This window comes from Peromyscus maniculatus, chromosome 2, assembly GCF_049852395.1.
Source record: "Peromyscus maniculatus bairdii isolate BWxNUB_F1_BW_parent chromosome 2, HU_Pman_BW_mat_3.1, whole genome shotgun sequence".
NCBI classification, from domain to species: Eukaryota; Metazoa; Chordata; class Mammalia; order Rodentia; family Cricetidae; genus Peromyscus; species Peromyscus maniculatus.
This window is the reverse complement of record NC_134853.1, coordinates 123,447,655-123,465,470: the sequence shown is the minus strand read 5'-3', so window position 1 is coordinate 123,465,470 and position 17,816 is coordinate 123,447,655. Positions and strand designations below refer to the sequence as shown.

General features: G+C 43.4%; 1 protein-coding gene across 28 annotated transcripts in view; it reads right to left on the bottom strand.

Annotated features, from left to right (window-relative positions):
• The window catches only part of Sgip1 (SH3GL interacting endocytic adaptor 1), a 199,285-nt gene that overhangs the window by 171,829 nt on the left and 9,640 nt on the right, over positions 1-17,816 (bottom strand). For 8 of the 28 annotated variants that reach the window (XM_042271475.2, XM_076564587.1, XM_076564590.1 and 5 more), the window contains exon 1: positions 14,322-14,605. In XM_042271475.2, coding sequence (XP_042127409.1) covers positions 14,322-14,331 — 10 coding nt within the window. In that variant the 5' untranslated portion in view covers positions 14,332-14,605. Of the gene's footprint in view, positions 1-14,321; positions 14,730-15,313; positions 15,450-17,816 lie in introns of those variants that run through there. The other 20 variants (XM_076564600.1, XM_076564588.1, XM_076564591.1 and 17 more) reach the window with 6 other exon arrangements.

Here is a 17,816-nt window from a genome sequence, read left to right as displayed (position 1 = left end):
ACAGTGGGGATCTCAGCCAATGGCATCCAGAGAGGACACATGAGGTTTTTGTGGAGAAAAGTGGAGTATGGGGAGGCCAGCCTCTGTTGACAGCAAGAAACCTTAAGCAACTCTATCTGATCTGGTCAAGGGATGGAGGGTCAGTGAAGAAAGCCATGCTCTAACCAGTGTGCCATCAAAATGACCACCAAAGGACTGAAGGACTTCAAAACCATGTGAAAATGAGCACAGGAGGAAAGTACATGGCTTATTAAATCTCTGCTATCTTCATCTCTTCCTCACCTGTCTGCATGGCTCTGAAAATGCCCAATGTCAGAAACATTTGGGCTAGAAAAAGTTTATTCAATGGCTGAACTAAATCTTCACTTCACCGTGGCTGGGGAAGGGGCACCACAGTCCTTTCCGATTTCTACCAGCTTTCCCACAAACAAACATGAAATTGAAATAAAATGGGGGTATCTGTTACCAATCATAAATCGAAGACAAACCCTCTAGAAAGAAAAAGGAGACAGACAGACAGACAGACACACACACACACACACACACACACACACACACACAGAGAGAGAGAGAGAGAGAGAGAGAGAGAGAGAGAGAGAGAGAGAGAGAGAGAGAGGAGAGAGAGAGAACCAGGATGCCATCTGCAGCTGCTGAAGTCCATCCTACATCAAAAGTAATTGTTTAAAGATGCAAATGAGATCATGACCTTCTCCTTAAGCCTTGCCAGTGGCTTTCCATTGCCTCAGAATAAATTCCAGATCCATCCCCACTGCTCGCCAAGCCTGGCCTGACCTCAATCTTCCAGCCTGCCTCTCCCTCTCCTGACTGGCTTCCTTTTCTGCTCATTGATTTTCCTGAGTCCCTAGTCCCTCGTGTCTGCTGTTCTCAATTCTGAAATAGTCTCTTCCTGGATCTCCATGGGTCATGATATGGAGACATTTCAGCTGGGGCACATCTGCTCAGGAGTCTTTCCCAACCATTCAGCATGTGATTCTGCCTTGGGTTTTATTGATTTTTGCATCACCTGAGGTTAAGTTTTTATTTACTTGCTTTGCTAAGCTGTCTACTTACTGCTAATCTTGTGTGTCTTGGACACCTCACATCTAGATGTGTGGCTGTTGCACAGCATTCCATGGTCACCAAGACACTTCCAATGTTGCCAAACCAAAGGCTGATCAAGAATGTGAAAAGGTCCACTCTGGATGTGGGTGTATACATAGGTTCATGTGTGTGCAGATTCATGTGCGTGGCTGCACTATATGTGCATGTGAGTGGAGCCCAGAGATCAACTTTGGGTATCTTTCCTCATATACCATTCACTCTGTTTTGTGAGAACAGGTGCTCTCACTGCCCTGCACTCACCATTTCAGTTAAGCTGGAGCCCCCTGTGATTTGCACCTTACACACTGGGAGAAAAAGTACAGCCTTTTATCCGGGTCCTGGGGATGGAAGCCTGGTCCTCACATTTATGTGGTGGGCGTTTTCCTGACTAGGCTATCATACCAGTCCCACTGAGCTCCATTCTTCAGTGAGCCACACTGAATTGTGCTGCCATGAAGGAGAAGGCAAGAGAACTCTCAGGAGAAGAAATCCAGTTTGAATAATTGGATCTGGCATTCTGAGCGAGTAGATTAGACTGAATCCTCTGTACCTATAATCTTAAAGTGGATTCAGAACTATGTTGGGCTTTGTAACCAGGCCAAGGTACATTTTATTTGAACACATTTTCAACTGTATTCGAAACTGTCTCCCTAAACAGCCATTATTAGTGATAATATTTTTATCCTGCTTAACAATGTTATATATAGCTTCCCTCAATCTAATAAATAATTCAACACAATAGGAAGGTACACACTCCTTGAATTCCAAAAATGAAGACTGTTTGTAGGCCTGAGAGGCAGGCGATGTGGGGAAAAGTTGACAGTAGCAACGGCTCATTAGAGACCTTAAAACTAGTTAATAATAAAAGTTATTAATACAAAACCTAAGCCTTTAATGGCAAACAAAGCTTCCAAGATAGAGCAGAAAATTACATCCCCAAGGCTACATTTTATTTCTATAAAGTTTCACGTTTCAAAATACTTCCTATATATTTTGTACTTTGCTCTGAATGACCAGGTGGCAAAGTTAGGGATGCTCAAAATAGTCATCATGATACAGATGAGAACACAGTGATGTGGCAACACGCCCAAGATGCTAGGCAGCAGAGGGAGCGGCAGTAGACTCAGCCTCATGTCATGACTGATGAATAGCAGTGCTAAGAGAGAGTAGCTTTAAATTTAAACAAAATTCTCTTTCCAGTACTTTCTTTCTCTTTCCACAGTAAATGATTTTTCTAAACCCACTCTGCAAAGCCAGGATCAGAACATGATCTAGAACTCTCATCCCTTGACCATAATAAGTCACTGGGCAAGACCCAAGAATTCATATTGTAATACATGACTTGTTGACATGAGCAATTTCAACTCAATCACAAATTAAGCTCCTGATAACCATCTAAGCATCTCATGACAGGGAAACATTGACATAACGTATCAATCAATATGCCACCAAAAAGAATAACGCTTTCCAAGCTACTTCAGGATCATGTGTGGGATATAAAATAATAATAATAATAATAGTACATGTTAAATAGTCAATTAATCTAATCCTTATAATAACTCTTTCAGGCAGAGATTATCTTGGCAGAAGAAGAAACCAAGACATGGAGAGGTTAAATAACTTGAAAAAGTTCACAGAAAGGTGAAGAAGTGAGAATTTGAATTTGAGAAGTCACTTCTAGAACCCATGGTCTTAACAAGTGCAGACACTGCCTAGAATAGTGGTTACAATCAAATTAATAGAGAAAAAGTCATATGTGTATGTACACAGGCATATGTGTATGTATATGCAGGCATATGTATGTATACATATATGTATATTTAGAATTTGACACAAAAATATATTTTGACCAGAAAGCAATCAAGAGCTATACTTTATTGAGCATGTATTTAGTATGTTAGGTACTGTGCTGAGAGCAGGTTATTTAATCTCATTTAATCTTCCCAAAAGTTTCATGCAGTAGGCTTACTTTACCATTTTGCAGATACACTCAGTGAGATTTAAGAAATTCCAGGTTGTCTTGTCTCCAGAGCCCATGTTCCACACTCAGTAAGCTGTATCAATGGTTGGTATTTCCTAACAGTGATTTTTTTTTTTTTTTGGTAATTTCAATGTTGTCTTTGTTCAAATTTTTGAACAGTGAAAACTTGTTATTCAAAACCAGAGGAAAAACCATTTGAAGCACTGGGCAGACATGGGTGAGACAGTCCTTCCTGCATGCTTCTAGAACCAGTGTGGTTCTCAGCCTGAAGGATCCTCCATAGCAGAGGGAATGTTGGAGCTGCAGAGGGGACATGATCCAGGGCATGACTTGACAACTTGAAACCATACAGGAGCCTCTGAAGGCCCCACCGAGCCAGGGGCACTGAGCCTTTACTGTGGACCCAGGGGTCTTCTAAATGCCTTGCACAGGCTAAGTCCTTTGATTCTGAGAATAACCATGTGCTAGGTGCTGTTTCTGCTAAATCTGCCGTTCGTTCCAGTGCCCATTCATTCACTGGATGCTACCTGAGTGCTGACATACACCCCACACTGGGACAATCAAAATGGATGAGGCGGGTTTTAGCCAAGGCAGTCTTTCATTTTTGCATGAGGACTGATAGAAAAGAAGTTTGTGCCCACAGAGAACAGCATCTAAAACTTGTTGGACTCTGAACACTGGGCACCAAGGCTGCAGCAGCACTGAGCCCTGCCTGACCCAGAACTGTCATGCCGGTCTCCACAAACCATATAAGCCAATTCCTGAAGCCAACACCCCCTGACTCTTTCCTCCCATTTCCTCCTTCCCTCCTCCCTTCACTGGTTTGGTTTCATCTCTCTAAGTAAAGCATACTCTCTGACTTAATTCTTAAAACTTTTCATGTTCAGTGACCACGCCCACGAGTTTCATATTCTTAATGAGGAAATAGATCCGCTCTCTTCTCAAGGTCACAGACTTGAGGTTTAACAGAGGTCAGCCTGACCAAAGTCAGCAGTCTCCAGCATGCTCGGTGGCCTTGGTAGTTGAAAAGGAATCTCTCGATGAGCAAGAAAAAGGGACCTCTCACACATGAAGAGGGCACTTTTGTGTGACCTTGACTGATCGGCACCAACTTGGACTTGTTACTATAAAGGGCCGGGGAGAGGAGTGAATGTAAGGGAAAGAAAATAAGGAAGACTTCTGTGTTGCACAGGCAGAGCAGTGAGGGGGACGGACAGCCTGCATGGGGCAGCTTTGCACAGCACATTTGATCTCACAAGCAAGGGAACTAATAAAGGAAGGTAAAGTCTGATTTCCAACCATCATGACAGGCTCCACTGGCGGTGACGCAGCTAAGTCGCAGCAGGTGAGTTAGTTTGCAGGAAGTTTGCAAGGGCGATCTACAACTCTGAGCATCCATTGGGAGTGAGAAGGCAGGGGCAGGAATCAGGAAGGACTCCAAACACTCAGACACGTTTAGTTCCCTGGTATGTACTTCCACCATCCACTTGAGACATGAGAATCTAAGAGAGACCTGGAGGCTAAAGTCAGAGCACAAAGGCAGGAGCTTCCCCTGCTAGAACGATTAGACCATTTCTTCTGATTGCTGCTGTAGTTAGTGCTGTGTAATGCTATGGCCATTTTTTTCATCTCCTTTTCAGTAACTCACTGAAAGCATTTGTGATGTGGGAATGCACAGCTAGACCACCCGCATTCTGGTGTCGTTCATTCTATTTTTACTCCGGGAAACTGTCCATGGGAGGAAACACAAAGTGATAAACCATGTGCCAGCTCCAACCAATTCACACAAGTGCCCTGGAATAAGATGTCAAGACAGATGCTGAAGCCAAAGAGAAAGACAGTTGGGATTGATTAACGATGCCGGGCCATGGTCTAAACCAGAGCAGCCTATCATGTGGACGTGGAGAATAAAGGATGACAGACAATGCTAATACATTAAAAGTGGGTGGGGAAAAAATGTGCAAGGCCTGCCTGTAGAGGTGGCGCAGCAACCTTCTCTATGATAGGAAGAGTGGCAAGAAGCAACACTAAGCCTCTGCAAATGAACTAGTAACCACTGGGGCAGAGCCCAGAGAAAACTGCATGTGTCCCAGCCTCTCCCAGATACTTTCCCATGTATTATCACACCGTGCTCTCAGAATGACTCTGGGAGGTGGGGACCGGCTCTGCTCCTACCTCATTCGTGGGGAAGCTGAGGCCAGGCAGTTCCAGCACTCACCCAAGGTCACGCAGCTGGTGGGAGGTTCAAGGCCTGTCCTTCTTTTCACACTCTCTGACAGCAGATGCATAAGCTCGGAGAGGAAAGTGCTATAAATGGTCACATTGTATGTGCACTCAGTAGAACGATGACCCCGGGGGACACATTCATTTGTGTGTCTTTTGGCAGTCACCCAACCAGCCTCGGCACCTTTGAACGTGAAAGACACCATGGGTTCCCCGTCTTTGTCTATCCACATTTTTGGAATCATGACTAAAATGAACTTTCATTTATCTTCCAGAGAGAATAAAGACCGCCTTGGATAAGTTGCTGCATTTGGTGTGGGTCTCCTCAACTACAAAACGAGGCTGGACCAGTTTGGTTAACCTTCAAATGATGGTGTGCACTATCATATGTTCACGACAATAGCCCAAGCTTTCACAAGATGCCAGTGAAAACTGAGCTGTCCCACTAAGGGAGAAAGGGGCTTTTGTTCATGGCGAGAAGCAGGTTTTCTATAAAATGTTTTGTAGAATGTAAGCTGTGAAAGTTTAGAGTCCCTGGGAAGAGTGACAGTACAGTGTGACCCTTGTCACCATAAACTCCAGGGAAGACAATGAGTGTGACTGAAAGGAACGGAGCTCACTGCTAAGTTAGGGACCTTCTTCAAGCTGATGGCTGACGGCGAGGACCAGAGCTGGGTGATGAGACCAGCTTTCTTAGTTGTGAGGAAATACCACACGGAATCTAAACAGCCTGCTGCTTGCATGTCAGAGACCCGGATTTTCCAGTCATACTGTGGGACACAGAAGAGCTCTTGCCTGGGAGTCAAAGCCTTAGCTCATGATTCTCGTAGCTGTTCGGCTTAGAGGGTCACTTCATCTCACTGGGCCCCCGTTTCTGTTTGAAATCAGGATGGTAACACTTATTCTTTTTCCCACACAGAGAGGCTGTGGGATTGCAATGTGTGTGAGAAGGTAGTATATCTCACTAGGCGCCATGCCAGACTCCAGGTTTCTAATGACAGTGACTACAGCTGGCTCCTTTCCCCTGTCATTTTTAGTGCGAGTATAGTACCTGACACTAAAGGAAAACCTCCAAGTGGACCTAGAGAAATTTTGGGTTAAATCGTTCACCACTGAATGTGCTGCACCTTGAACAAGTTGCCTGGCAACTAGTATGCATCATATATATATATGTATGTATGTATGTGTATGTGTATGTATATGTGTATATATATATATATATTAAAGCATATGCTCATTTGAATTAATTGCTTTAAAATAAAACATTTTTATTAATTCTTCGAGAATTTCATACATGCATAATATATTTTGATCATAGTCACTCTCTGCTCCTTCTCCTAACTCCTTTCACATTCATTCCCAAACCCTCCACCCCCTCACAACATCATATCCTCTTAAACAAAAACAAAATTTGTTTTTATAACTCAACGAGTCCAAATTGTGTTGTCCAGATACACACAGATGTGGGGCCATCTACTGGAGCATGGGCAACCTACCAGGGACCACACCCCTAAAAAAAGTTCCCGACTCCCCTTCCCCTAGCAGTTATGAACTGTCAACAGCTCCTCAGATAGGGGGAGTGACTTCTCACCTCCCTCCCCGCTTATGTAAAGGCCTTTGAGACACAGCTGAGAGCTCATCACATGACAAGGGATCCTGGTTCTGAAAGAGCCTTATCATAGGTCTGACTTCTCTTTGTTGGATGTGTTCAAGCTTAGCATTATAGCTGAATGTTCAGCTCTGTGAATTTGGAATGATGAACTAAGACAAGCACATGACATACATTCATTTACTTTAAAGTGTGGGAAGAATAAGTCCAAGAGGCACCATTATCAGGTGGTCAGTGTGCTGGTCTGATAATCCTAGCCTCCTAAGGATCCAACTATCATAAGAATGGAAATGTTGATTGGCTTGATCTTGTGCAGGCCTTACACAGGTGTCTCAGCCAGTGTTTTGTTACTGTGAAGAGACACCATGATGATGGCAATCACTAAAGCATTTAATTGGGGGTTTGCTTACCGTTTCAGAGGGACAGTCCATTATCATCACGGCAGCAGGCAATGCAGCACACATGCATGGCACTTGAGCAGTAGCTGAGAGATTGGGCCTGACACAGGCTTTTGAAACCTCAAAGCCCACTCCCAGTGACACACTTCCTCCAACAAGGACATACATCCTGATCCTTTTATTCCTTCCCAACAGTTCCACTCCCTGGTGACTAAGCATTCAAATATATGAGCCCATAGGGGTCACTCTTATTCAAACCACCACAACAGGCAAGCATAGCTACTGTGAATCCATCAGTGCATTGGTCTTGTCATGTCCAGAAGACACAGCTTTGTTCTGGGACTCCCTAACCTCTGGCTCTTAACAATCTTTTTGCCCCCTCTTCTGTGATATTTCTTGGACCTTGAGGAGAGGGGTGTGATATAGATGTATGGCTTCATTCTCCAGACACTTATTCTCTGTAGTTTCACTAGTTCTATACACAATCTTAATGGATAAAGAAACGGTGCTATACTAGGTTCTATAGCAGACAGGTACATAGATGCTTTTGTCTTCTAGTACAGCAATGATGCAAGACTAATCTGTGGCATGCACACAGAACAACAACTGGAGAGTATTACACAACAAAGGAGAAGAGCAATGTATTTGAGCTAACTGCATGCAGGCATACATTTTGAGCTTGGAGGAAGAAGAGTCTAGCCTCAGAGTTCAACCCTGGAGGGAGAAAAATGTGGGAGAAGCCAATCATTCAGCAGTGACAATGGGTTCTTAGAGCTGGGAGTTCTAGATATAGGACAGATCAATCATTTCATTCTGTCGTGAGGAAACAGCCTGGAATGTAAAGCGATTTCCCCAAGGCACCCAGCCAAGGAGTCCCAGAACTTAGACTCACACTCAAGTATTACTTCTGGAACCACCATATTCTTTATATACAAAAGCCCAAACTACAGAAGTCAGTGAACACACTGAACTCCTAAGACTAACAAATTCTTTATTTGGAAAAAACTTGGCATCTGAAAAAGCTCACATTCTGTGATGCTATCATTGCAAACACCAGCACATTGCTCAAATGTATACTCATTGATATTTATCTCTCCATTTTTAAGCAGAGAAAGGAAAAAGAACATAGGAAAGGAATGGTGGAGGGAAAATGGAAGAAAGGAAGGCACAAATATCAGGAAGGCATCCAGTGTATTGATAAAATGGACTCAGAATTCTTTGCATAGTGCAGCATAATGTGTCTCTTTCCATTATGAATTAATTTCCTCAGAAATAATCACCCAAGTAAAGTAAGCATATTTGCAAATAAACAATCTCTTTTAGCACTTTATTACATTGTCTTATTTCCTAATTGTGTCATGTTTGTAAGTTTTGAGACTCTAGTGAGAACATAAATTTGAACATTTATTTTTTACAGGTACCATGGACAGCATGTAGATATAAGAGCTACTTATTTATATCTAGTTATGCTCACTTACTCAATGAACAAATGTATTAGGCCACCACTAGGTATGAAAGCTACAGAGGTGAACGTGGTAGACCAAATGCCTGTCTTTGAGAATTTACCTTCAAGCTCTAACTTCAGCTATGGGGACTCAGTGGCCCAAGGTATGTGTTGGGGATTTGGGGATAACATGAACAAAAGGAAATCCTGTTGAAGAGTGGAGGTTTTGCAGGAATCATAAGAGAATTAGTGATTCTACAAGCTATGAAAAATGATTTTTGCAAAGCAAGACCTTGGATGGAAGAAAAAGTCTATTCTAAATACTAGAAGGCACGTAGTATTATTATCAATAAGCATTAGCTGAACCTGAAGAAGACAGCAGGCTCAGCATGCAGGCTCATGTAGACTGTGGATGTAAAGAGAAATGCAAATGGGAAGAATGGAAATTTCAAACAAGGATGCAGCATGATATAAGAAATTTAAATATAGATGTTTGACATATTAGAAACATATATAAATATGTTTATATATAGAGAATATGTATATAATATAGAATGTTTCTAATATTCTACAGAGGCAATGAACTGATATTCAGACCCCAAGAATGGAGCCTCATCCCTCCCACATCTGCAGTACTTCTCCAGTACCTAGTCCACTGGTGAATAAGCAATGATGTATCCACTGAAGTAAGTATGGCCAGCGCACGGACAAGCTAGCCCCAATACCTTTGCCCACACATGCTTTCTCCCCAGGGGATCCTGTCCTCGCCATACTTCCTGTTGCTTTTTATCTATGACCACCTCTTCACACAGTCCATTTCTTCTCAGGGTTCTAAGACATAAGCTAAAACATACCATAACCTATCAAATCTTATCTCCAACTCCTTTCTAGTCATTTCAGTAAAATCTTTCCCTTTCTTCATTCCATTGAGAGTTTATATAAGGACCTTTCAATTGGACGTGTCCTATGATAAAATGGAATTAAGAAAAGGTAAGTCACAAGAATGGAACTGAAAAGTAAAACTGAACATAATTGAAAAACTACAGTATTATCACAAGTCTCTAAAGCTTCTTTATGTAAAATAATTTCTGGAGATGCTTTCAAATTTTGTCTCTAGCTCCTCATTTTCTTCTAATTAAGTTTTCTTTGTTAATAATTGACTTAGATAAGTCATGTGGGAAGACTAACAACAATATCCAGAAGCAATACTTGAAATTAAAAACACATTTAATGCCATCATTCTCTTCTGCTGCGTCACTGTGATAGTTGTCCTGTTCATGGCAAGTATTTAGTCTTCAGTCTAAAGTTGGGCTAATTGCTGTTGATGGACTAGTAGATGACTACCCATTCTCTTCAGAGATTTGAAGTTGCCCACTGGGATTGGATAAGAACTAAACCATCTAGCTGGGTGGCAGTGGCACACGCCTTTAATCCCAGCACTCAGGAGGCAGAGGCAGGCGGATCTCTGTGAGTTTGAGGCCAGCCTTGTCTATAGACTGAGATCCAGGGGACACACACATACACACACACACACACACACACACACACACACACACACATACACACACACACAATAACTGAAGCATCTAACAGTCTCTTCCCAACTCGTACCTGAAGATGGAGGGAAATTACATAAACGACAGAGGGGTATTAAAATCTCAGATGCATGCTTAGATTTATTAAAGTAACTTCACCATTTAAGGGAAGGGAATCAGTAGCATTTGAGGCACTCTCTCTAAAACCTCTGAGCTAACTATAAAATGAGCACTCTTGTTCAAAGGCTTTGTTGCTTTTTTTTGTAAATCACATCAAAGAATTTTCCAAATAGAAAATTCCATTTCTAGAGTTTACAGGTTTATTGCAGCAACAGATGTTCAGCTAATTTCAAATTGGACAAAATCATCTAAGTAATCATTTGGGGCATAAAAAGTACTAATAAGGAATGAAAAGGCAGGGTTCTACCAGCAGTCATATTTTAAGTAGAGAGAAACAGAATATGCAACTGTAGAAACAAAGGCTTGTTTTTCCGTGTGGCTAACATCTCTGCTCTGCTGCAAAGTAAAAAGAAAAAGTTCTTCAAGGTCTGTTTTGTTATATGGACATAAATTCAAATTCCATTCTACCATGGGTATTATTTTCTATGACAATGTATTATTTTTAATTTTTTAAATCTGGAAAAAGTATTATAAAATATTCTATCAAGAATACACCTATGCAGACATGCCTGTGAGTAGCAAATAAATTAAAATTTATTAGTCACATTGAATTGCAACTAAATCCTTAAAAGTATGCTTTCTCCTTTTAAAAACTGTTATACAGAATGAAGCCATTGGCAGGAGGAAACTGATATTTGAATATAGCAGCACTTAAGAGCCTGAAGATGGAATCCAAAACAGAGTACCAGGTAGTTCTGCATGGGACAAGAAACATATTTAATAGCAAGAAATGAAAAGATTCTGAGACCTTAGATTACTTTCAGTTATCTTAGGAAATACCACTTAAGATTTTTAATAATAACATATCAAAGACTAGCCCTTGACTCACTGCCCTAACCATGCTGACTGTATCTTAGCATCACCAATGCACAGTCCCAATGCACAGACCCAATGCACAGACCCATAGCAGTAGTTCCCTCTGCTTGCCACCTCTTCCTTCAATCCCATACTGCATCCGAGTATCATCATGTAGTTTCCCTCAACAAAGACACAACTCAGTACCGACCACTGCCAAAAATTAAGGAATTCAGGCAGCAACAAATCAAGTCTCTTAAAAGATACTACTTTCATGAGAATAACTGAGATAGAGCCACGGAGTCACATACTGCTGCTGAGCTATATAAGGATCCTGCAGTTACGAAGCTGCCCCTCACAGTATTAGAACAAGAGGGAGGTGGTACCATTCCTCATCTAAGACCAGGCCTTCCCAAAGACACTGGGTGAATGAAGCCTATATCATGTTCCAAACAAACACAGACATGAATCTGAACCATGAGCTATTCAGCTAAATGTGTATTTATTCCTGTTTCCCACAGAATAGAGGGACTGAAAAGTTGCCCTGCCATGCTTTCTCAAAGCTGTATACAGAAACACTGTAGCAATATAGCAATGTGCATGCACATACACACAAGTACGAACTGCAGCCTCTCCTCTCTAGAACTGTGTTTATGTGCATGACTGCACATGCATGTGTGACCATGTGTATGTGGCACACAGGAACTGGCTGAGAACAGACTATGTAGATGCTCGGTAGTGCAATCTCACAGTACACAGCGGCATTTCAGCAGACAGCTGCCATGGCAGCATTTGGGGCACCTTTTGGAGGTTCCTTAGCTTTCCAAGGTTACTGTGGTATGTGCAACAGCCTGGCTTTCTCTAGAGGTGATTTCAGTGGACATAACTGCCATATCACACCTTCAGAGTAAGAACAATTTAGAAGAGGGATTCTGGGATGCAGCATCAGAAATCTACACAGACATTGCTAAAAAGACTGGCCGTGTAATTGGAAGGCCATCGACAGGCAAACAGATTCCTGGTTAAGGCTCCCACCTGTTTTTCCAAGGTCACTGAACAATTAATAGGAGACCATTTAAGCAGGAATTATGGAGAGAAAGCATTTCTTAGTTTCACGTGAAATTGGAAAGCAGGGGGCACTCCCCCAAAGGTTCTCTAGAAACAACTGTACCCATCGTGTCCACCTCTGATCCCTACTAGTGTGACGATAACATCCTTCATGGGATGAATTTGGCAAGCTGGCCATGGTGCTACTTCAGCTCCAACGCCAGTCTTTGTTACGAGTTCCCATTTCAGTTTCTGCAGCTCAGATAAGCTTATCTCAGGCCTTCGAGCTGACGTTCTGGATGGCACACCAGACCTTATTACCCGGAGAACCGCTAATGAGCATCAGGAAATGCTACCAGCTCCAGAGAACTCATGCGATAGTTTCAAGGCAAGAAGTATAAAAGGACAGGTCCTCAAATTCCCCATGGAAGGTCAGAATTGAATTGGAACGTATGCAGGTGCATTTTAATAGATTCTACATAAAATTTAGCTGAAAAAAAACATAATACTTCTATAGAGAAGATTCCCGCCCCCATGAAGATAAATCATATGGGCTTTGAATTGAAAACTACATAAATTATACTCTTTCTGTTTACCTTGCCTTGTTATTCAAAGATTAAATTAATTTTGAATTAACAAAAACTGATTTAATCTTAGTCAAAAAATATTACTTAGCTCTCTGAAAAATGAGATCAGGCGATAAACAGAATGATATCCTGCCTCCTTTTAAGGCTACTTCCCAAAATCTGTGAGCTTCTGCCCCAGAATTCTTCACTCCCTCAAATCACACTAATGACATTTGATGATGATGAGAGAGAGAGACATTCATTTCTGAGAGAGAGAGAGAGAGAGAGAGAGAGAGAGAGAGAGAGAGAGAGAGAGAGAGAGTCATTTCTGCCAAATGAGTACAGGTTACATTGCAGGTTTTGTTGAAACTGGTTTCCTTTTATTTCAGTTTAGTAAATTTATAAGGTCCACTGACCATCGACAACTAGTAGGCCAGACCTTGACTTAAAAGGCAGCCTCTCTGCTGTGTCAGTGGCTGATTTGAGACCCATTATGCACCGGATTCTGTATTATAAAACCCAAACTGGGTACAACATTTCTGCCTGTCATCTTAGGAAAGGCCAGGAGTTTAGCACCATCCTATAATGTGGAAACCGAAAATCGAAGCCAGCACAGAGCTCCCTGCTTCTTCTCTGACCAATTTGTTGCTTTCTCTAAGGTGATGTTGGCTGTCACTACCTCAGGCTGGAAAGGGCATGTTAGTAGAATAATGTGTATTTTAAACAGCATCTCCCAGGGAAAGTTCTTCCTTACACTTAATGTTACATGTAGTAAGATTATCAGCAAATAATCACTTGATATTTAGCTAAGAGCCATTTCCTTTCCGAACTGGTATGATCCCGATTAAGGAGCCAAGAGGCCCAGGTATTTTTGTTAGAGCTCATTCTGCTGCAATTACAGCCCCCATAAAACTCTAGTTTATGAACCAAATTTGTTGCGCCCCTCACTCCAATGTTATAATGCAAACCTCAGAGATCAAAAAACATCGTCTAAGATATGTAAACAGTTCACTGACAACGACAGCGTGTAAAGAACTCTGTCGATGACCTCTCCTGTCTAATGTCAATTTCTGAAAACAAGTTTCCATTGCAAAGATTTTAACCAGCATGCTTTCAGGAACCTAACACAAAAAAAACCTTATCTTTTCTCCCAACTTGTTTGGTCTGCAAGCTTCTTCCTCGCTGTCTCAGCTTCCTACAAACACTTGGGCTTTTTCTCTTTCAAAGGGGCTGGGAGCTGTGGAGGTTCTGAGCTAGGCAGAAACCCTGTGGTTTGATTCCATTAGTCTAAGCCCTGAACGGTCGCAAGCAAACTGCCTTCTCTGCTCGCAAAAACCCTGGCAGCCAGGTTCTAGACACAGACACCGGCTGCATGCATTCTTCCATACCGGTCTACCCAAATCTTGCCTGGAGCCAGCCAACCACAGCAGAGGGAATCCTACCTTCCATCATGGTGGCAGAATTGCATTCCTTAATTTCCAAGGAGTCAGAAAAAACACAGGAGGATGTGCTTCCAGGTCCCAGCTAAGTCCTCACAATGTCGCTGCTGAGGTCTGCTCTGCTTGCTGCCAAGCCAAAGGAGACAAGCGTTAACCCGAAAGACAGGCCATGGATGCTGCTGGTGCTGCTGCTTCACCTACAAGCTCCCAGGAAGATGCTGAGAGAGAAAGGCAGAGGAACAGCAAGCCGGCGAGCTGCACCGCCTGCACTGCCTCGGCCAATCCCTTCAGCTCTGGACCGCGTCACATGGTAGCCAGCCTGCATCTCCTGACACAATACCCCCGGAGAGCGCACGGAACCCATTTCCCGTCCCCATTCCTCGCCACCCCCACCGCCTCCCGCTCCTCTCCAAAAACACAGCCCCTTCCCCACCTGGTGACGCACTTCCCCCGCCCCTCCTCGTGGTCCTCGCAAGCCTATTGCGGTTCCCGGGCGCCCGATGATCTCTGAGCTGCCACTGTGACTGGGGACGCCAGCGAGAAAGGAGCCCAGGAAACTGAGCTGCCCAGGGGATTTTTTCGTTTTTCTCTTTTATTCATTTTTAAAGAAAAAACTTCTCAGTGATTCCAGGTCTTGGCAACACATTTTCACATTTCCATTCCAACCTCATTTTGACCTGAAGGAATTTCAAATGTCAGCACCTGGCTTCTGCGCACATCTGTCATCTGTGGCCGGCTCGTGCTCTCTCTCTCCTTCCCCCTTCTCTGTCTCCCTGTCTATGTATGTCTCTCTGTCTCTCTATGTGTCTCTCCCTCTCATTCACGAGAGAAAAATCAATTCGCTGACGTCACATCATAAACAACCATCCCCCAAAGGATGATGCAGAAAAAAAAAAATCACCCCAGCTGCCTTGAAAAGAGGCAGGAAATTAATTGCGCATGACATGCCCAAGGGCTGGGAACTGTCATTAAAACAAAGAAACAAAAGAACCCACCCGATCCGGGCTCTGGAATCAAACCGGCGATGCTCCAGCTCATTTCTGGGGCGAGAGGCGGGAGAAGGGGCTGACGGCAGAAGCCTAAGCCCTGGCCGCCGCCGCCGCAGGCGTGTGCGCGCTGTCTCCTCCCACGCACTCGGCTCTGCAGCCGCGACCCCGGGCTGCGGGTCCCATCGCCACCCCCGCCTCCACCCACGCCGCCACCGCGTCCTCCCGCCGAGCTGGGCCGCCGCTCGCCCCAGGTGGAGAGCCTCTTTCGCAGCCTCGGCGGCAGCTGCCAACGGCAGCCCCTGCTACGGGGCACGTTTCAGGAGAGACGCGCCTTCTGAGATCTTGAGTCGCCTCGGAGCCGAGACGTTCACCCCAGGGGAAATCCAGAGGGAGGCAACCGTTCCAGGTTGCGCAGGAGGAATGGGCGGAGCCCGGGGCTTGGCAACTTGCTGGGGTGGGATCTGCCTGCCCTGGAAGGGTTCAGACACAAGGTCTGGTCGAGTTGAGGGTCTGTCACCTGAGTGCTCTCAAGAGACCTAGGAGTCCTTCAAAGGGACTCCCAGGCCGTTGTCCTTCCATCCTGGGTTTAACAAGGCCAGACAGCCAAGCAAAAACAAATAAATGGAAACGCGGAGAGGAAGGGAGAAAATGATGAAGGGAGATGGGAGACTAGAGAAAGGTCTTTTTAAAATGGGGAACAGCAGAATCGGGGCTATGAAAATTTCCTTATTGAATACAGGTCTGATCATTCATAACACCCTCTCTTAATATTACCCAGATCCTGACAGAGTTCCGTTTCCTTCCAGAGGGAATGTGAGATACTGGTGGCCGTGGAATAATAAAGAACACAGCGAAGGAGGCCAAGCAAGAAGCAAATTAGTCAAAATCAAAAAGCAGTTCAGTTCCTTAGCAACTTACAAGATTTTTTTCCCCCAAGACAGGGTTTCTCTGTGTAGCTTTGAAGCTTGACCTGGAACTCGTTTTGTAGACCAGGCTAGCCTCTACTTCACAGAGATCCACCTGCTTCAGCCTTCTTAGTGCTGGGATTAAAGGTGTGCACTACCACCACCACCTGGCAAGATTTTCTTAATTAAAAAAATAAGCCTCATTGTTTCCCCTCAAGGACACATTTCAATGGCTCCGCATTTCAAAATTAAAGTCTCCTCAGAGATACTCTTGCTTATGGCTTTTTCCACTATGTCTACGAGGCAGTAGAGTTTTGAAAGGAAGAGATTACAAAATAAAACAAGTCTTAAGGACAACTTGATCTGCTCTGAAAAATTCAGTGAGTTATTGCATAAAGGGTGTGTGTGTGTGTGTGTGTGTGTGTGTGTGTGTGTGTGCGCGTGCGTGCGTGCGTGCGTGCGTGCGTGTGTGTGTGTGTGTGTGTGTGTGTTAAGCAAATTACTTTAATGAAGGTTAACAACATGGATGGATACTGGTGTCAAACAGCATGAGATGGATTTGTGTCTCATTTTCACTGGGGTCTGAGAACCTAGGCCAACCATGCAACTCTGGGCTTTGGTTTCTTACCTATAAAATGGCAATTATAACAATACCAAGTTCAGAAGCCTGTAAACCAGGATTCAATCTGTGAATCGATACTCCTTTGTGGGTGAGTAACCCTTTCACAGGGGTAGCCTAAGACTATCGGAAAACACAGATAATTACATTTACAATTCATAACTAGCAAAATTACAGTTATATGGGCAAACAAGACTAATGGGGGAAAATTTGAAAATGATGGAATTTGGGGATAGTTTATGGGAGAAAAAAATGAATGAACGTGGAGTGGAAGTTATAAAAACAATAAGGAACTCTGAATGGGGAAAGTCAGGTGGAGTCTGGAGGTGAGCAGAGGCAGGAAATGCGGAGGTGAAGCAAAGCTGTAGGTAAGGGAGGAGTTGGTCAGCCTTTGCTCCCAGCCCTGGCTCTCCTGAACAGAGCAGACCTCTGGCATTCACTGCAGCTCACACCAGTTTGGGTTAGGATTGCAGCAAGCCTAATAGCTAGGCAGAAAGTGTGCTCAAAGATTCTTGTTCGGAATATAGTTTGAAAGTTTGGATGCACATAGAAACAGTGTACCTATTTATGAGGCACAATGTGAGATACAAATGCATATAGAGCATGTTTAGTGATGAGATCAAGGTAATTCACACAGCTACAGCCTCAGTAAATGTGTGTGTAGGTGCGACACTATAAATCTTTCCTGCTAGCTGTTTAGAAGTAAACAACTATGAGCAACTACAGCGACTGAACTGTTAGAAGTTACTCTTAGTCAGCTGCTCCCACACACACCTGTTAGCCATCTTCCCATAATGCTGTTCTACTTTCTACATCAGTCAAATCAAATATTTAGCTTCCATGTTCGATAAGAATATGTAGTATTTATCTTTCTATACATGCCTGGCTTATGTCACTTAATCTAATATCCTGGAAGCTTGTTCATGTTACAGTAAGTAGCTACGGAGCATTTTTATTACTGAATAATCCACTGTGTATGTATATA